At 44.4% G+C, this 21,595-nt stretch overlaps 1 protein-coding gene across 3 annotated transcripts in view; it reads right to left on the minus strand.

Moving 5' to 3' along the window:
- Positions 1-21,595, minus strand: part of kcnab1a (potassium voltage-gated channel subfamily A regulatory beta subunit 1a) — a 322,091-nt gene that overhangs the window by 79,529 nt on the left and 220,967 nt on the right. For all 3 annotated transcript variants that reach the window (XM_068041466.1, XM_068041465.1, XM_068041467.1), the window contains one exon: positions 10,500-10,544. In XM_068041466.1, the coding sequence (XP_067897567.1) occupies positions 10,500-10,544 (45 nt within the window). The remainder of the gene's footprint in view (positions 1-10,499; positions 10,545-21,595) is intronic.

Genomic DNA, 21,595 nt, shown 5'->3' on the forward strand with positions numbered 1-21,595 from the left:
GAAATGTATCTAGGGGTCTGTTACTATCTTCACCTGGTCTTACTGTATCAGGGTTTAATTTTAAACACACTGCGTTTTGAGTTCCCCCTTTGTGAATCCTTGTTCACAACTTTCCAATTATAAGGCAAAGAAATGAGCACAGACAGGCTTTCTTTGGTTTAAAGCAGAAAGATGAAATTTATTAAACCTTAAACTTAATCTCTAATATGGTTCCGAAGAAGGGCCACTGACCCGAAACGTTAACTCTGCTTCTCTTTTCACAGATGCTGCCAGACCTGCTGAGTGGTTCCAGCATTTCTTGTTTTTATCTCTAATATGGTTAACGCCTGCGGGTATACAATGTGCCCATGCTAGCATGCACACGCGATACACACATGCAAATAGGGACAGAAAAGAGCAGAAGAGGTAACAAGAACAGTTTGAGGCAATATCTTGTTACTGTTTCTCGAGATCGCTGAAGTCCTTGATTGAAGATATGGTCTTGCATTTCATTGGGGCCCAATATTCTTCATAAACCTTGTTCACATAGGAGATTTTTCTCTCTCTGATTAAATGTGTCTTCACAAGATTCAGTGCTTTGGAAGAGACGGAGGCAGGCAGACAGGAGATAATTCTTGTTCCAGTTCCAGGAGAGATCATCACTCCATGAGCTCATGGCTTTGTCTGAGTTCAAATCCTTTGTTGGAAGTTCAAATTCTCTGCAACAGCCAGTTAATCATGTGACTAAAACTGGTCTGACCACTACTTGCGTGTATTGGGGAAGCAACGACTGGGTCCCCATTATTCCAACACTGCTAGTACTATACAAATGTCCTTCCAGTCAGGGGCTTACAATTTTAAGTTTTAATGTTTATGCGGCGAAATAATGTGTGCCTCAGTCTTGGTCGGTGGGGGTGGGGGTTTGCCTGATGCTGCCCAAAGGCCATTGAGGCCCTTAAGTGGCCAATTAATGGCCACTTAAGGGCCTCTTTCTGCCGCTGCTGATATTTTACCAGTGGCTGGTGGGAGCTCCACCACATGGGGAGGTTGCCTAGTAAAAAAACGCGGCCTCCCCGTGGGCTGGGTGGGGGGGGGCCTCCTCCATGGGCACTCTGTGGCCTCCTGGGGGCCCCTGACAGCAAAGGCCTCTCCTCCGCAAACAGCACTCCCTGCCCTTAATAACCAACCTCTTCCCACCTTGCCGGGGCCGGTCCAGCAAGCCTCGGTGAGCCCGCCCACTTACCTGAGGTCCGGTGCCCCAGCACTGCTCCTGGTCCTAGGCCTCTGTAGTTACTGGCACTGGCCACCACTCCCGGTGGCACTGCTGGTACTACTAAGCTACTGGTCAACAGAATCCCTGTACTTAAAGGGATGGGGACCCCAATGACAGGCAGTTAATTGGCTGCCCCCCTACTGTGGAATTTGGCTGGGAGTCCAAAACAGTGCTGAGGCAGTGTCACTTTCCCACCGCGCCCCCACATCCTCGCCTTCTGGCCTGCCGCCAGAACCCCACCATCAAGGTAAAATTCAGCCCTTAGTCTCAAGTTATTATTTTACTCATTCCTGGAAATAAAAATCAGGATCCACCAACAGTGGCAATGAGTGAACTGCCCTGTTCATAGGACAGACAGCAGGGTGAACACAAAAAGGCATGGATCCTTTCTGGAGCTGAAAAGATAGGTCAAAATGACACAGGAACATTAATGCGACTTTACATATACAGGCTCATTTGCTGTATATATTAAACACATCTGATACCTCAGCATGACAAATATCAACTATCATATAAAAAGTCAGCAAATGTACTCCAGAGGAAGAAAAGAGAAACTAAAGTGAATTCATACAGTGCTTTATTTGCATAGATGTGCCTGGTCGTATGTTTACCAACATAATGTTAAATGTTCTGTCAGTATTCAGCAGACTAGAGATTATATCAAGTGAGCAGTGCTAAAATGAGAAGAGTTTGTAGATGACAGTTCAGTTCTTTTAGCTTGAATTGATAGGTCTGCATAACAAACCCAATTGCCAATAAAAATAAATGGTAAATGCCAGAAGCTATTCATCAACTGGAGCAAATCAAGAGAGTAAATAAGCCATGGAAGAAATTCAATTTACTTCTAAATTTCACATATTCATACTGGATTCCTGGGAGCTACTGTAGGCTGTCCAAGGCCTGCTTTTTAATGGGGAAATTTGTAGGTTCTGTAGCCAAAATGTTTTGAGATTCTGCACTGCTGGTGGGGTCTTGCATTCAGCAAGTGGCTGAAAGAATATGATGGGTTTACTGCCTGCAATTGTAATGCTATTGAAATCTGTGAGTTGAAAGCAAGATGTGATATATTGGCCCCGATTATAACAGATAGGCAAGAAGAGTGAGGGGAAGGTTTGCTGGAGGTCCTGCCGAATTTAACAGTAGGACTTGATTTAACAAAAAATTCTGTTTCTCAGCTGCAGCTGCTAGATCAAAGGTTGGCTAGCTGTCAGATGGGTAAGCTTGAGGCAACAGGCTGCAGCTGGGGATGTGGTATCAGCAAGAGTAAGTCATTGGAAGGTCAGATCAGCAGAGATGGGAAGGTCAGATAGTAGAGGAGGTTAGTCAGATAGCAGAGGGATCAGTCAGATCGCAGGAAGTCAGTTAAATGGTGGAGGAGTCAATCAGATTGCGGGCAGTCAGTCAGATGGCAGAGTTTGTGTGTGTGTGGGGGGGGGGGGGGGGGGCGGCAGGGTTTACAGCTTTGTTTGTTGGGCCAGTGGTTGGGAAACACTTCTGCTCTTCCTGGCCCACAGGCATTGCTGTAAAGGCATTTGCCTTATAGATCTGGCCCTTCATGTCTCTCTTCAGCTGCCACATTTCCCAAGGCCCTAGAAACCCAGCCTGCAGGTGTTTAAAGTCAAATTTACATTAAAATATTTTAAGGAGGCTGCGTGCCTCCATTTTAAGGAAGGACCTGCTGAAGTGGATAATATCCTAACCCCTTTTTGGGAGAATAGGTGTACTCCCCAGATGATCACTCTCACTTAAGGTTGAGAAAGACAGATCTCACAGACACTTAAATGGGTCTGAAGAACTGATCTAATTCTCCCCAAAAGAAAGTAACAAGCGGAGGATATTACCATATTCCAGATAGCCTTTTTAACAAGTTTTAGCCAGATTATACAACCCAGATATTATAAGTGTCTGGGCATCTCTCCTCAATAATGTATCCACAGAAAAGTGTAAGGAGATGGGTTCTCGAGCTTGAGATACAGAAGACTATATGAGACAATATATTTTCTAAATTATATAGAAGTTTATTAAAGAACCAGACATGCAATTCACATTCAATGGGTAAAACAATTGCAACGTTAATTGCTTTAGGAAAAGAAAGTATATTATTCCTGGCAGAGAATCCAAGCTTTAAGTCTAAATATTGTTACAGTAAAATATTTAAGATATCCATTAACATTTGAAACAGCATTTACTTTAAATCCCCGAGTAGAAAGCTACAGAGTTTAGTGAGATACCTTTATACCAATTAAGGGGAGAACTATCGTCACTGCACCACAGCAGCTGTACCTTTACCGTGAGAAAAGCTGGAATTAATGCAATGATTCTAAAGATCCACTGTGTGGTTCCAATATTTATACGGTTTCTAAACTGAATAATTGGTTTTTTTTATGTATGGGGTTTTACCTCTCTTGCAAGTAGGTTGAGCCCTTCTATTTCCCAAATGTGGCTGTATAACTGTCAATTTCCAGTTGAAATCCACATTATTTAATTTCTAAGATAACACTGAGCCAGCAGGAAGTTGTGAGCACAGATGGTGGTCACCATCCCTAGGGCAAGCAAGATGCTGAAATTGCAAATGGTGGTAACCTCCTAGCTATGCAATAGTGTTTTAAGATTATAACTCAGTTTCCCGGATTCAGTTGATAGGTAATTTAGGTGCATCCGTAGAAAATATCATCCATTGTCAGGTTGAGGTAAGTTACAATGATTATTTATAAGACTTGTGTTGTCAGTGCTTTGCTGAAGTGAATATTTTCATGTTTTTCAGGAGCGAGTTCTTGTTTATCACAAATTGCCTTCATGTTAGGGGGTAAAATTAACATCTGTTACGACCAGGTGGGAAAGGTGTCTAGGGGTCTCTTTCAGCCTTCACCTGGTCTTATTGTAACGGGATTTAATTTTAAACACACTGTGTTTTGAGCTCCCCCTTGGTGAATCCTTGTTCACCACTTTCCAATTATAAAGCAAAGAAATGAGCATAAACAAGCTTTCTTAGGTTTAAAGAAAAGTGAAATTTATTAAAACTTAAACTCTAATTTGGTTAACGCCTACAGATACACGCCGTGCCCCAAGTTAGCATGCAAAAACAACACGCACATGCAAATAGAGAGAGAAAAGAGCAGAAGATAAATAGTGGTGAGGTTTGAGACAATATCAGAAGAGTTTCTTGGTACTGTGTTTCGAGCTCACTGTAGTCCTTTTGTAGGTAGCTCTTGCTTATAGGTAAATCTTGCTTTTCATTGGGGCCCAGTATTCTTCTTAAACCTTGTTCACTGTAGGAGACTTTTCTCTCTTGGGGTTCATGTGTCTTCAATGGGTCTTCAGTTCTGTGAGAAAGAGATGGGAGCAGACAGGAGAGAGGTGTTCTCAATCCAGGAGCAAAGAGCTTTCTGAGTTTTAAAACTCTGTGACAAGTTCAAATTCAAAAAACCCCAACAGCCAGTTAGTCATGTGACTAAACTGGTCTGACCACCATGTCTGTTTGTGTATTCAGCCATCTTAGCAGTTAACCTGGAATCCTAGCCTCTCCACCTTCAACGTCTGGTAATCAAAAGTCCATTGTGGATTAAATTGGAGCAGCGAGTGGCCCCTTTGTCCTTTCCAAGTACTGTCTGTTACTATGCAAATGTCTTTCCAGTCAAGGTCTGGTGTTTATTTTTTTTAAAAACAAGTTCTTTCTTTACTCCAGTAACGGTTTAAAAATCAATGTTCATGTGGTGAAATTAATGCGTCTCATTCTTGGCAGGCGGGGGCCTTCATGAAACATGCCACAGGATGTTGGTGTCCTTGAACATGTCCTGGCATAGTTATGAGCCCCTTCTACCATTCCAGGTAGATGAAGCTCTGCTTTTTCATTTTTAAATCGCTAATTCATAGGAAATTAACTCTTTTAACATAATAACCCCTTATTATGGCCAGTTTCCTTCCCACTGCCTCCTGAGTGTGACTTGGACGCCCACCCTTAACATGGTTAAAACTGGGAGTGGACAAGATGCAGGTGGGTTGGGCTCAGTTTCCCTTCTTTTATTTTTAACATCTACTGTCCTGTTGGAGAATTAAGGATGGTGGTACAGTAAGGATGCAACTTCGATATTGAAAGAGCTGGAAGCAGTTTAAGGGCTGAGAAAGAGGGATGAAATGGATGCTGCAACAGAAAGGAGAAGACAAACATCCAACTTTTCAGATCTTGAATGAAAGTGCTGCTACCCCAATTTAGAGAACAGAGGGATCCCAATGATGGGAGTATCAGGGAAGAACCATTGCATTCGATAGCACAGGCCTTGGGGAAGAAGGTTGCGGTGGCTGTAAGACCTACATAACCCAAAGACACCCTTGCAATGTTGAAAGAAGTTTGATAAACTGACTAAGTCTGCAAAGGTAAGTGTTTTAGATGAATAACAGGACAGCTGACTGAAACATGGAGAAAGTCATTGGTATTTCCTTGTACAATAATCAATTAATGCCCTTTGGCTAGGACCCTGCCAAATTCATGGTCAAATTTTACAAATATTATGGTCACAGTATTTTAGGAATCATAAATTTCATGATTTCATGTATTTAAATCGTAAATTTCACAGTGTCACAACAAATCATGAAAATTATCTATTTAAAACAAAAAAAAGACAAGGGAGGTTTCTGGTTTCTAATGCCATTTATTGTAAACTCAAAACTATTACAAAAAGCTGACTGTAAACAGGGTCACATTCTTTACCTACTGAAGTCAATGGCTGAATGTGAGCATGGAGCAAACTGCACCTGCCTCTTTCTTCATTACCTCTCTGCGCTGTGAACATCTGCCCGTTTTTAAACACAGGTCTCTCTGCGTCCATCGAGTTTGTTGGAATTGTCAGACAGCACCGTGCTAGCTTTGCAAGGTAGGGGATTCTGCATTTCACAGAGCTCCAAAACTGCAGCACAGGCAAAGTACAATGTGCTTCTTTGGCAATGCTTTTATAAGCAGGAATCTCCAGCCTACAGTTCTTGTCAAAGCCAGGAATCACATCAAAAGAGTTTAAATCCACCATCAACAGATGCATTTGTACAGGGTCAAAGATACGCACAGCTTTCAGGAACATCACAGATGGTTGTTTAAACCTCCGAGCCACTTTTTCTTCACCAATTGACTCTTCCCTACAGCATTAATACTGTTTGAGCTTCTTTGCCATGCAAGAAAAAACCTGTGCAGCCCAGGCATTTAATTCAGTGTCATCAGAGTGTTGTTTGTTTGACTGTGCTTCAGTCCAGAACAGTATTATCCATTACTTTATTGTAGGCTTTGTGGATTGTGATTCAAACCAAGTGATTAAATCCATCAGTTGTGCAGCATTCTTGGCAACAAACTGAACCTCTTCATTAAGCTAAGCATTGTTTTGAAAGGTTGCAATGTCTGTTAGAACCTGTGTTTTAGTGTCAGTGGGAGCTCTTCTGAGACAAAGTCTGAGTATTATTTCAGTTGAGCTGCATGATACTATACTGCCCAAAACCAAAAATTCCAACATGTAATTACTGGCTCTGTTTCAGCTGCATTTACAATGTGTTGACTGTATCGAAGCTTGCGGCTCAGAGATTGTGTGAAGATCTTTTCAATGTAGCTGACCAGTTTGTCGACTTTACCAAACTCATTTTTTCACAGCTCCCTGACAAGAGAAATTACGGTCGGGATTTTGTGCAGGAGGTGGGGTTCCTGGCTGAAAAGTCTGGGGAACCCCACCTCTGCATTTTTTCTGACCCCCGGAACGATCCTCCGGTCTTTTGGGGTCACAGTTTAAGGAGGCAGGATCCCCGTCCCTTTAAAGACTTAAAAGGGACGGGGATCCCGCCCCAAGAGCTGCTGGCCAATCACAGGGCCGGCAGCTCAGCAGTATCAGCAGTACCACCGTGTGCAGTGGCCAATGCCGGTAATGCAGAGGCTTCAGACCCAGGCCCAGCACTGGTGGGGGGGCAGTGCAGTCTGGAAAGCCGCGGCAAGGTGGGGGAGGGGGATGGGCGTTTGATCCGGGGGAGGGGGGTCCCGGGGGGGTACGTTTGTCCACAGTGGGGGTCCTCCATGGGCCGCAAATTGCCCACAAAGGAGGAACGCCCTACAAGCCCACAGGGAGGGCGCCTCATTTTCCCCATCGATGGTAAGATCCCAGGAGCAGAGGGAAGAAGCCCTTATTTGGCCTCTGTTTTGGAAGGCTGTCATCGGCCTACCTGCCTCCGGGAGAATCGGAATCGGGATTCCAGGTGTCGGGTTCTGTGGCAGGCGATTCTGCCCCGATTTTCCAACCACCCCGCCACGAAACCCGCCATCGGGATGAGTACAAAATCCGGCTCCAAATGTGCATTATACGGAATGTGGACAGCATTAGATATTACACCTTGGAGCACAGATTTGAATGATTTTGTCATGTAAGTTGCATTGTCACTGATGGAAGCAGACGCTTTGTTGAAAACTGCATCGTACCTTGAAATGGTTTTGATTATTGCTTGGGAAACCATGGTGCAATTAATAGCTTCTAAGTGAACACAGTCTGCGAGCACTATTGTTAGCTTTCCTGACTGTACATCTTCCTCCTTACCATACTTAAAATCAAGCAAAACATGCAGCACATAATTGTCTTGCTCCTCGGTGGACTAATCACAAATAATTGCAAAAGACTCACATGCATTAATTTGAGACTTCATCTCCTTGCAATGTGTAGCAAAAACCTTCTGTAGGTAGTCCCATTGTCGTTTATTTGCACTTGGCAAGCAAATACCATTTTGCACATAATGTTGAATGAATATCCACAGCTTTGGGTGATTACGTTTTTCCAATGGCATGTTGGCCCTTGTAAAACATCCATAAGTTCCATTGTAACCAACTGACTATTTTCCGAGCTCTCTATCGAAATTTTAAAAAGAAATGAAATTGTTGCTTATTTTTTGCGTGTTCATTTTCCAGCAGTGCAGTGTCAGATGTTCTCGTTCTGCTGTGAAGACTTTTGGACTCTAGTGGCGCTGAACTGTTGCCTGCTGTGTGCGACCCAATGAAACATCGCAGCTTGTGCAAAACAGTATTCCACAATCTGCTTGCAGAATTTGGCTTCCAAATTCTTTCGCTCGATGTGCTGCAGTAATGGTTGTGGCTCTTTTTGATTTGGTCATTCTGCATTCTCGCTTGTCCGCTCATACTTAAGACTGATTCTCTCAAAACTGCATTGAAAGCCTTCCCTCATCTACCAGTGAGTTGAGCCTTCTGTTAATCACTAAAACGCGCAAATTTTGCAACATGCCCAGCAATCAGCAAGTTGAGCCTTGTGTCAATGAATAAAATATACAAAGTTTGCAAAATAGCCAATTTCACGGAGGACCCAAGATTTCACGGTCCATGATGTATTTTTCATGGCTGTAAATTTGGTAGGGCTCTACCATTGGAGGATCACATTGCCCCATATCCCTTGTCCTGCAAGCAAAGTGAACTTAGCTTATGTGCTTAGAATTTGTACTCATGTGACCTGGTGTGGCTCTTGAACACACACCCTTTGGCCACAGAGGCAAGACCACCACTCAACCAAACTGATACCTTTCCCACTGTGATAGCAGATGACGCCTAAACGCATGTTATCTGTTGCTAAGGTCCCAAAAACAATGCTAGAGCCAATTAAAGACTCATCATATGATGAAAAAAAGATTGCCAGCTAGTGGGGGAGGGGGTTGTATCCATGTGACTCAGTCAAGTTTAATGTGTGAGGAAGGAAGGCAGTCTTATCACAGAGGTGCACTGTTCAAACTACAGAAAACAACTCAAAATAGTTTAGTTTTTACCATGTTCCTTACCTTAATTTGAATTTCAAATTTCAACTCCTCTTAAAATCAATTCCAACTAAAGTACGTTGTTACGGACAAGTGGGAAGTGGTGTGAGTGGCTTCCACTTTTCAACTCTTAACTGACCACAGAGAGTGTTTTTGAAAAAACCTTTTTAGTCCCTTGAGTGTTTTAGGGTCAAATAAACAGACAAAAGACAAGTTTTCTCATAGGTTTAAAAAGATAACTTTTTATTAAAACAATGCCTGTAAATGTTCGCAACCTCACCCACTCACGCATTCACACTCATGCACACGCACAAAAGATAGATAGTAGAAGGTAGCATGCAATTAGAGTTTGATTGTTGTAAAGGCAGTTCACTTTGAAACCTTCTTGGTTTTCCAGGAGGAATTATTAACAACATTCCAGGCCTGAATGTTCCTCATCTTGGAATTGAAGAAGTGTCAAAGACTCCTTTGGATCAAACTCAGTCCGAAGTTGGTGGTGGAAGTTGTGGTTCAATTTCTCAAATGGGGAGTTTTCAAGGTCATCTTGCAATCTCTCTGCCTTAGTAGTTCAAAGATGGTGCTGGAAAGGCTCCTGGCTTAGCTGGATCGATCTCACAACTTCCCTGTCTGGAAAGTCTTTTTTTTTAAAGAAAAAACCTCATCAGGCTGGGTTTCGGTCAGGTGACTCTAGATGCTCTCCCCAGGGGTGTTCATACAATGTTCCAGGAAATGGAGACCATTGTTACATAATGGCATCTGAATGTGATCCATTTTGATTGATGCTATCTCAACACCTATTATCTTGGCCTTGGCTTCAGAATCAGTCTATCTGCAAAAGCCTTTGCTAGCCCAATTTTTGATGATAGGAGTCGTTAGCATAGAATGGGCTGTTTTACATGTCAATGTGCCTCCTCAAGGCAATTCCAGATGTTAATAATGGTCCCGACTTCAACAGACAAACATGTTGATTGGCAGTACAGAAGGGGATCACCTGACCTCTCACTCCATGTTGCCTCCATTTTCTTGCAGCTTAGTTCAACAGTTTACTTTTATTTCATAATTCGTCCAGTTCATTTCATATTTCATCACTGCTCCTTCCATGAGTGTAACAACGAATTAATCCAAATGTTTATGCTTCGTGACCATTGTATAAGACTGTATATATCTTATCTGGTTAGTCAATGCATGCTGATACAAGACTGAATCCATTTTCCATTTACACATTAAATTATATTTATGGTCCTTGTTGTCCAAATGCTGTAAGTATTTTATAAAGAAATTAAAATAAATTCATTTTTAAGTTTGAGTGGGCTCATAGTGAGGACAAGTCCTGTCTGCTAGTAACATCCATCTGACTTATCAGTGAAAGAGGAATGCATAGAGATGAGAATATATCTGCAAAGAGGGGTATAACTGGGCAGAATGGGAGAAAGAGAAAACAAGACAAACTCAAACTGAGCAATAAAAGTATTACCTCCAGCCCTTTTTTTTGATGATGTTTCCAAGTATGACCTCTGCCCTGAAACAATATTGAATAGATCAGAATTAATGTTATAATTTACAGCAGCCATTATTACAGCACTAGCACATGGGCAAACAAAATAAAAATACAAAATACAAATATTTAAAATAAAAATACAAATTGGCACAAATCGGACTTGTTATATTTGACTACCTGTTTGATGCACTGTACAACATGAGGAATAGTTCAGTCATTAAAATATAGCAGTCACTGGACACTTATTAGAAAATATTTAACACATTTTGTGTTGGAAACCTTTGATGATTCAAAAGATTTGTTCAATGTCTGCAACTGATCACTTCTGAGACTATGCAAAGAATTTTTTGAAAAATGAAAAGAAGTTAACTTTCATTAGTAGTTTATTCAGAAAGTGCTGTGAAAGAAATGAACTGAGGTCTGTATTGCTCCAGTTCTGTTCTATATTGTAGCCCCAATGTTAATGTATGGGTGGAGGCCAAGGTGGATGGCAAGCTCTCCCAATCTCGGTATTGAGAGGCCTAGGATATTTTAACAGGGCAGGGGTGTCCTAAACCTTCCTTGTGGGACCAGGAGGAGCACTCTTGGCCCCACAAAGAAAATCATAAAAAGTAAAATCACATATTCTGTCCCTGACTCTGCTTCCTGCTGGGCTGGGGAGAAAGACACAATCATTCTCCATGGAGGTCATTGGTTAAACTAGCATTCAGGCTGCAATCACATCAACTGAGCCCAAACTGCTTGCTTAAAGAAAGACCCCATTGGTTTACAGTGGGTGTCCTTCTCACCTGCTCGGAACAGCAGGTAATAATCAGATCCTGTGCGAAGAATGCTGGACCTTGGTATGTAAGATTTAACTGCCCGCTAGGCAGACAGGATTAATACCATCCATCATGTGTATTGCAGAGTTACGGAGGGGCGTTTTAACGTTGCTGACCACGTGTGTTTGGGTGTAGATGAAGGATTAAATTGGACAAAATTCCGAACCATTGGCAACAGAGTTTCAACCGCTGACTTCCACATTTCACTGCAGCACGTTAAATTGTGCGCGTGCTACCCCCTCGGGAGAGGCATATTGTTAATTGAGATATGTTAATCGCTCACTTAGAACAATATTCACATGGGTTTTGCCTTTTATCTTTGGGTCCACGAGTTTCCTGGAACCTGCGAGGAAACAGCAGTAATTGAAGTGGCTGAATCCATGACAGAGAAATATACTAGTAAGGATTCATTATTCACAACTGCTTTCTTGTCTGCTTGTGTGAAAGCTTTGTTCACAGTACTTGTGCCGAGAGGTTACTTTACACACTTTGATGGTGTCATTTACACATTGGAGGTTTGGAGATCTGATCTGCTTTTCAGAGCTCCAATCTATCAGATCATCATGGGTGGCCCTCATGCTGTGTTACTTTGGACCTCAGCTGACGACCAAGATGACCACCAGCAACAGCAGCAGCAGCAGCCACAAAAGCTGCTGCTACTCACAGATCTGCAGCGCCACAGGGCAGAAGTGATCATCAGAGAGATGCAGCTCACAGGAGGCCATACCTGGCACACAAGGTATGCAGGGAAAGGATAATCTTCCTCGATATGTCGGAACACTAGTGTCTCAGGAGATTCAGGGTGTCACATCAGGTGTTGGCAGACATTTGCAGCCTGCTGGAACTAGACCTGCTGCCAGCCTGAACTCGCGGCCACACTTTACCAGTGGCTGTCAAAGGCACCATCGCCCTCAACATTTTTGCCTCTGTATCCTTCCAGGGCTCTGCCAGAGACATTTGCAGGATTTCGCTGGCACACAAATGCATAAGACAGGTGACTGATGGCTTCATTGCCAGGGCTGGCAATTATGTCAACTTTTCCTACGATAACACCAGTCAGAATGAATGGTTGCTTATGTTTGTGGCTCTGGCTGGCTTTCTGCACATGCAGGGTGTCATCGACTACACACATGTGCTATAGATCGCCCAGGAGCGTTTGTCAACAATGAAGGCTTCCACTCCATCAATGCACAGCTTCCTGGCTGGAATGGGGATATATTGGCTGCCTCCTCCCTTCCTCATGCTCCTTCTCCTCCTCCTCAGCTAGTTGCTGTATACCTGGTGGCATGGGCTGTGGTGAGGTCATGTAGCAGGCAGTGAAAGGGTTATTTAAGCATTGTAATGGTCTGCTGTATCACATTTTATGCAATAGCATGACTTTCATTGTATGCAAGCTGCCCACGTTTACGAGCGCTGAGCATAGGGGTCATGAGCCATGTCATCCTTGTCAGCCAGTAGCTACCCTTTGGTTTGTTGTGGGGGCTCAAATGCAGAATGCACCTTGGATTACCACAAAATGAAGGCAGCATTATTGATGCCAGAATATCGGGCACTGAACTGCATGATACCGTGTATGGTTGCACACCAGTTGGACATTGAGGGCGTGGAATCCCCTTAGGTTGTGGTACATCTCAGAGTTGCCATATGGTGCCACATGCATGCAGTCAATGGCACTCTGCATCATGTGGAAGCCTGCATTTTTTATGAAGCCCCATAGTCATTCTGTTTGCTTCTGTCTGGCAACAGAGAATGAAATGTATTCAGCTCTCTTGGAATACAGAACTTCAGTGATCTTCCTTATGCAACAATGGACAGCAAACTGGGATATGTTGCACATATTGCCTGCTCCAGCCTGGAAGGCACAGATGCATAAAGGTTCATCGCCACAATCATCTTCACAACCACTTGTCCTGCTTTGAGGCTACAGTGGTGGCTGCAGCAGGTGACAGGTTTCAGCGAGGACCTCCTTCATGCAACGGAGATGTCTGACACACTGTTCCTTGCTGAAGTTCAGGTAGGAGAACTGCTCCCTTAACACCCTGGCTGGCTATGACATCCTGCTGACAGCCCTTCTCCCCCTCTTCCTCCTCCTATCTCAATCAGCTTGTCCTGCTCTGTGTTGCTTCTGCTCATTCACCCTGTCATGCTGTAGTCCAAGGGGTGTACACACTAACGCACCCATGTCTATGAGCAAGTAGTTTGTGCAGAATCATTGAAGTCAGGATGAAGTCCTTCAACATGTGCCACACCATTCACTGTAGCTTTCAGAATCTTTAAACAAATCTAGAAACCACCTAACACTTCTATAATCGCAGCAACAGCCAGTAGAAATCAATTAGTAATTAACCTGAAAGTAGTTGATAGTCCCTTTAAATAGGGCTATTGTGGGTTCCTTCCTGCTGTTGAACGCGTGTTCAGCTGTGAGAGGTTAATGGAGGGCATTATCCGGACGTTGAGCTCCTAAATGGAATTGTTGGTGTCAAATCAGCACAACATGCTGATTGGCATCACGATCTGCCTACTCTGCATACTTCTGGTGGATAAGCCCTGCACGTGCCAGCACCCTCACCAATATAGCATCCAGCATGGCAAGCACCAGAAGTATGTGTGCATGCTGCAGATGCCATTTTGGAGGAAAAATAGCAATTGTAGCACCAATAAAATGGGTGCTAAGGAGCTGAATTTCACAGCCAAAACCTGTTAGCTGATTGGGTGTGCGACAGTTCAGGTTGTTGCAGATAGCAGTTATAGTATAATTTGTCCTGTAGGAGCACTTTTGGAAACAGTGATTTCGCTGTTCAGTACTTTCAGAGAAAAGCATCTCTATGGAAACATGAAATTTTAGTTCAGTCAATCAAGTTCTATATGCTTCCATTAAAGAGAGTGTTTGGTGTAACTACAATATTGAGCAAAGCAGTTCCCCTAATTATTCATGTATTCAGTGCTTTATATATTGCATAGTGACAGATATGTTTCATTTTAATGAAGGCAATGCAATCAGTTAGCAGTCTAACCTTTGCACACCAATTATTCAAGAGGAATGCCACTTTTGGGGCTGCACTTTAAATGTAACATACCCCATCACTAAAGAAAAAAATCCTATTAGGCAGGATAATAATGAAATAACTAAAAAAAAAATCACCCTCAGATGTGAGCATTGCAGGCAAAGTCGACATTTATTGCCGATCTCTAGCTGTCCTAAGAAGCTTGTGGTGGGCCTTCTTCTTGAACAACTGTAACAATGTGGTGAAGATGCTCCAACAATGCTATTAGGTAAGGAGGCTTTGCAGCAGTTTGATACATTTCCTGTTGCTAGGCAACTTAAGAGTCAACCACGTTGGTGTGGGACTGGAGTCCCAATTGGCCAGACTGGGTAAGGACAGCAGATTCCATTCAAGTAATGGATTTCTTTTTATGACAACCCAACATCATCATGGTCACATGTTACTGATGCTAGCTTTTTATTTCCAAATTTTTAAAACTGAATTCAAATTCTCAAACTGCTATTTTTTTTAAATTCATTCATGGGATGTGGGCATCACTGGCCAGGCCAGCATTTATTGCCCATCCCTAATTGCCCTTGAGAAGGTGGTGGTGAGCTTCCTTCTTGAACTGCTGCAGTCCATGTGGGATAGGTATACCCACAGTGCTGTTAGGAAGAGAGTTCCAGGATTTTGACCCAGCGACAGTGAAGGAATGGCAAAATAGTTTCAAGTCAGGATGATGTGTGACTTGGAGGGGAATTGCAGGTGGTGGTGTTCCCATGTATTTGCTGCCCTTGTCCTTCTAGTTGGTAGAGGTCGCGGGCTTGGAAGGTGCTGTCTAAGGAGCCTTGGTGCGTTGCTGCAGTGCATCTTGTAGATGGTACACACTGCTGCCACTGTGCGTCGGTGGTGGAGGGAGTGAATGTTTGTAGATGGGGTGCCAATCAAGCGGGCTGCTTTGTCCTGGATGGTGTCGAGCTTCTCGAGTGTTATTGGAGCTGCACCCATCCAGGCAAGTGGAGAGTATTCCATCACACTCCTGACTTGTGCCTTGTAGATGGTGGACAGGCTTTGGGGAGTCAGGAGGTGAGTTACTCGCCGCAGGATTCCTAGCCTCTGACCTGCTCTTGTAGCCACGGTATTTATATAGCTACTCCAGTTCAGTTTATGGTCAATGGTAGCCCCTAGGATGTTGATAGTGGGAGGATTCAGCGATGGTAATGCTGTTGAATGTCAAGGGGAGATGGTTAGATTCTCTCTTGTTGGAGAGGGTCATTGCCTGGCACTTGTGTGGTGTGAATGTTACTTGCCACTTATCAGCCCAAGCCTGGATATTGTCCAGGTCTTGCTGCATTTCTATATGGACTGCTTCAGTATCTGAGGAGTCATGAATGGTGCTTAACATTGTGCAATCATCAGCGAACATCTTCACTTCGGACCTTATAATTGAAGGAAGGTCATTGATGATGCAGCTGAAGATGGTTGGGCCTAGGACACTACCCTGAGGAACTCCTGCAGTGATGTCCTGGAGCTCAGATGATTGACCTCCAACAACCACAACCATCTTCCTTTGCGCTACGTATGACTCCAGCCAGCGGAGGGTTTTCCCTGATTCCCATTGACCTCAGTTTTGCTGGGGCTCATTGATGTCAAAGGCAGTCACTCTCACCTTACCTCTTGAGTTCAGCTGTTTTGTCCATGTTTGAACCAAGGCTGTAATGAGGTCAGGAGCTGAGTGGCCCTGGCGGAATCCAAACTGAGCATCACTGAGCAGGTTATTGCTAAGCAAGTGCCGCTTGATGGCACCTTCCATCACTTTACTGATGATTGAGAGTAGGCTGATGGGGCGGTAATTGGCTGGGTTGGACTTGTCCTGCTTTTTATGTCCAGGACATACCTGGGCAATTTTCCACATGGCAGGGTAGATGCCAGTGTTGTAGCTGTACTGGAACAGCTTGGCTAGGGGCGCGGCAAGTTCTGGAGCACAGGTCTTCAGTACTATTGTCGGAATATTGTCAGGGCCCATAGCTTTTGCAGTATCCAGTGGCTTCAGTCATTTCTTGATATCACGCAGAGTGAATCGAATTGGCTGAAGTCTGACATCTGTGATGCTGGGGACTTCAGGAGGAGGCCGAGATGGATCATCCACTCAGCACTTCTGGCTGAAGGTTGTTGCAAATGCTTCAGCCTTATCTTTTGCACTGATGTGCTGGGCTCCCCCATCATTGAGGATGGGGATATTTGTGGAGCCACCTCCTCCAGTTAGTTGTTTAATTGTCCACCACCATTCACGGCTGGATGTGGCAAGACTGCAGAGCTTAGATCTGATCCGTTGGTTATGGGATCGCTTAGCTCTGTCTATTGCATGCTGCTTACCCAGTTTGGTATGCAGATAGTCCCGTGTTGTAGCTTCACCAGGTTCACACCTCATTTTGAGGTATGCCTGGTGCCGCTCCTGGCATGCCCTCCTGCACTCTTCTTAGAACCAGGGCTGGTCTCCTGGCTTGATGGTAATGGTAGAGTGGGGGATATGCCGGGCCATGAGGTTACAGATTGTGGTTGAGTACAATTCTGCTGCTGCTGATGGCCCACAGCGCCTCATGGATGCCCAGTTTTGCATTGCTAGATCTGTTCTAAATCTATCCCATTTAGCACAGTGATAGTGCCATACAACACGATGGAGGGTATCCTCAATGTGAAGGTGGGACTTCGTCTCCCCAACGACTGTGCAGTGGTCACTCCTACCAATACAGTCATGGACAGAAGCATCTGCGGCAGGCAGATTGGTGAGGACGAGGTCAAGTATGCTTTTCCCTCATGTTGGTTCCCCACCACCTGCCGCAGACCCAGTCTAGCAGATATGTCCTTTAGGACTCGGCCAGTAGTGGTGCTACCGAGCCACTCTTGGTGATGGACATTGACGTCCCTCACCCAGAGTACATTTTGTACCCTTGCCACCCTCAGTGCTTCCTCCAAGTGGTGTTCAACATAGAGGAATACTGAGTCATTAGCTGAGGGAGGGCGGTAGCTGGTAATCAGTAGGAGTTACCTTGCCCATGTTTGACCTGATGCCATGAGACTTCATGGGGTGTGGAGTCGATGCTGAGGACTCCCCGGGCAACCACCTCCCTACTGTATACCACTGTGCCACCACCTCTGGTGGGTCTGTCCTGCCGATGGGACAGGACATACCAGGGGATGGTGATGGCAGTGTCGGGGACATTGTCTGTAAGGTATGATTCCATGAGTATGACTATGTCAGGCTGTTGCTTGACTAGTCTGTGGGACAGCTCGCCCAACTTTGGCACAAGCCCCCAGATGTTAGTAAGGAAGACTTTGCAGGGTCGACAGGGCTGGGTTTGCCGTTGTCGGTTCCGGTGCCTAGGTCGATGCCGAGTGGTCCGTCCGGTTTCATTCCTTTTTATTGACTTCGTAGCGGTTAGATGCAACTGAGTGGCTTGCTAGGCAATTTCAGAGGGCATGTAAGAGTTAAGCACATTGCCGTGGGTCTGGAGACACATGGAGGCCAGAGCAGGTAAGGACAGCAGATTTCCTTCCCTAAAGGACATTAGTGAACCAGATGGATTTTTACAACAATCAACAATGGTTTCATGGCCATCATTGGACTAGCTTTTAATTCCAGATTTATTAATTAAATTCAAATTCCACCTTCTGCTGTGGTGGGATTCGAACCCATGTCCCCAGAAAAATACCCTGGGTCTCTTGGTTACTGGTCCAGTGATAATACCACTATGCCACCGCCTACCTATGGTTGGATTTGATCTCTCGATTATTCCAATGACATAACCAGAACACTGCCATACATACAGTAGAAAGTGTTTACATTGAATATGCCAGCTCCCCATCAGTTGATGTTCTCTTTTAAATATGAAATTAATTTGCGTTATTTTAAAATGATAGAATAAAAACTTGGCCAAAACTTGGTTGCCGCTCTAACCCAATTATCTCAATTCAGTGCAGCCTCTCATGACCATAGAATGCTCCATCCAAAGGATGACAACCTGATACTGTGAAGCTCTCTGCAACCACAACAACTGCTGCTCATTCAGGGAACTGATAATGGCCACAAATGGCAATTTTAACCCTACTTGTCCAATGGAAACTGACAGGTAAGCAGTTAGATGAACTAAGTTATTTAGCCCCACTGAAGCTGCAAGGATCCTGTCATCAGCGATTTTAACCCACTTTCCTGAGTAGATGGCAAGGACACCCACCCAAAGTCAGGGAGGCCCATTGTTACATATGTATTTTAAGTCCCAATTATGTTATCCAGCCCCAAATGCAATTTTAACTCAGGCCTGAACAAAGGAGCTGCTGTAGTTTTCCCTCCAGGCCAAGTCTGGACAGAAGATCAGCCCTGGAAGAGGTAAAGGTAAGTGCGTTTATTTCTTTTGTTGGTCCAAGAGTGCTTCTCCAACAAGTTTATGTTTTCTCTGCCCCAGACCTCCCCTTCCTGAATGTGAGAAACTCTCCGCACCTGATCCTGCCACCTACCATATTGTCATGAAATGTTCCGCTGCTTTGGGCAAGATGACAACTGGAGGGGTTTAAAGGAGGCTCGGTTGCGTGTGCTGCCGGTGGGTGGGAAATTAACTTGCTGGTGCAATTTCCTGCTGGAAACCCGCTGGCAGTTAAAGCGCCATATCGATGTAATCAGTAGAAATCGAGACCCAGCATAATCTTGTGATAGTATAATAATGCGTACTGGTGAGCAAGTCATCCAGTTAGGAAGATTCAGTAGATTTTGTTTGATTTGTAATGTGATTATGTCTACAGTGGAGAAACATGAGGTGATTTTCAATTGATGGCATCAAATTTGCCTGAAAAACAAAAATTTGGGGAGTATTTTGGTTGCCTTAATGATGCCCAACGCCCAGCTGATGCAATTTTGAGGTGGCCCTATAAATGGGCAAGCCTGCAAGATGCTTCCAGTAGGAAGTTGCGTAAATATGCGAATCAGGGTCCTATGCCAATAATAGGACCCTGTTTGCAATTTTACGCGTACAAATAAGCAAAGCATCCTCCATACACATTCGGTCCAATTGTACCAGACACAGAGTGACTTAACCAGCACCACTAGAATTAGCTCAAAAGGTGCTTCTCCTGGCCCCACAGGATACCTCAGCCTCCTGTCAGGCCATGGTAGCATCCCCACCTCCAGCACTCCCACAACCCGGATTAGTGCCACCCTCCAGGCCAGACCTGCTGGCTGGCTCAGCGTGGGAGTCACCTGATTTTCTACCTGACCACAAAGGTATTTGAATGAGGCCAAATCAAAAATGTTCAGGACTACTGACACCAGATTTGGACAGTCACTCAGTCTCTCTGCCGTGTTTTGGGCATGAGTTGAAGATTGCACCCACAAAGTCCAATGCTTGATAAGGAAGCTAGCTGAAGTACAGGACAATGGCTTGAATGTTTTGAATTATCCCAAGGTTCACTAATCTATATCTCTCTGGCCATGTACTCTCAGAAAGTGAGGAGTTTGTTTTTGTGCATGGTTTCAATTTTGGTGTGCCTTCATCCCAAATTAAACGGGAAGAGATATTTGCTGAGTTCGAACTCCTCTACTCCCAAATTTCCCGCCACAAACCACCGTCCACTGAAGATGCTGAATCCTTGAAAGCGCGTGTCGCTGATCTAGCACACATGTATTGCGGGATTCCGAACGACATGTCTGATTTCCACATGCAAAGTGAATGTCTGACAGCGTTGCAAGGCCTTAAGACCAACCCAGACATACACATCAGTAAACCTGACGAAGGGACGGGCATAGTCATCCTTAACAATTGTGACTATATCAACAAAATGCACGCCATTCTTAATGACCAGTCCAAATTTGTATCCATTGGACCTGCCGCTCAACATGATTGGATAGCCTTGCTCAAAAGTAAGCTATAAAAACGTTCGCTGGACTTGTGTAAGAGCAATGAGCTGCCGGGTGATATATATGACAGGGCTCGTCCTCAGGGCTCGCTGCGTCCGCGTATGTATGGGCTGCCCAAGACACACAAAAATGATGTTCCTCTACGCTCTATCTTAACTATGACTGGTTCTGCATAACATGAATTGGCCAAATGGTTGGGTGAATTGTTATAACCAGTTCTGAGCAAGTTCATCACATACACAGTGAAGGATTCCTTCACATATGCGAAGACCATACAAGACTTGCATTCGATAGCAATGCCATGTCCATGTGCTCATTTGACACTGCTAGCCTATTCACCAATGAACCACTTAAGGAAGCCATAGATATTTGCACAGCAGCACTGTATCATGGCGATCTAGATCCACCACCATTGCATGAATCAGTATTCATTGAACTTATGAACTCGGCAACTCGTGCAGTTGAGTTCAGTTTTAATGACATCATGTATGCCTAAATAGATGGTGTTGCCATGGGATCCCCTCTAGGCCCAGCTCTCGCAAACACCTTTGTTGGGTTCCATGAGAAATGTGTCTGATGGAATGACACCTAACCTCCTAACTCTAGCATATTTCCAATATGTAGATATGTTTGCTGTATCTGAATCCGCAACTGCAGGCAATAATTTCCTTACATGTCTTAATGGGCTCCATCCTGCATTCAAATTCACCTTTGAAATGGAGCAGTGAGATGAGCTCCCTCCCAACGTACTGGTTGAGAAATTCTACCATGGTCTACTGCAAACCTACCTTTAATGGTCAATACACTCGTTGGGATTCTTACAGTTCCATGTGCTATAAGATTGCCCTTATTGGCCGCCTCATAAATAGGGCCCAAGCCAATTGCTCACCATGCAAGCTTGATGCTGAAATAGGGTGCATCAAAGACATCCTGCGTGACAATGGCTACCCTGATCAGATCGTTTCTCGCTGTATATTGCGCAAATGTATGAACGAGTCTAAGGTGGTCTTTCTCGGCCCTGAAAATTGCCCAGTCTACCTCAAATTACCCTGGAAGGGTAATGTATCCCAAAAGTTTGAGCAACAGGTAAAGCTAGCTGTTTTACGCTGCTACTATGTAGTAGCAACATGTGTGGTGTTCGCCACTAACAGGATGCTACCGTCAAGCCAAAAAGACGTCCTGCCTATCGCACAAATGAGTAATGTGATATCTGAATTTCAATGCCAGTGTGATGCTAGGTATATAGGCCGTACGTCCCAAAGACTGGCGGATCGTATCAAACAACATGTGCCTTCTGCTGTTCGCAACGGGCAAGGTACGTGCCGTACCCAACCAGCCCGTGCTTGCAAAACTCAAAAC

This window comes from Heterodontus francisci, chromosome 11, assembly GCF_036365525.1.
Source record: "Heterodontus francisci isolate sHetFra1 chromosome 11, sHetFra1.hap1, whole genome shotgun sequence".
Lineage (NCBI taxonomy): Eukaryota > Metazoa > Chordata > Chondrichthyes > Heterodontiformes > Heterodontidae > Heterodontus > Heterodontus francisci.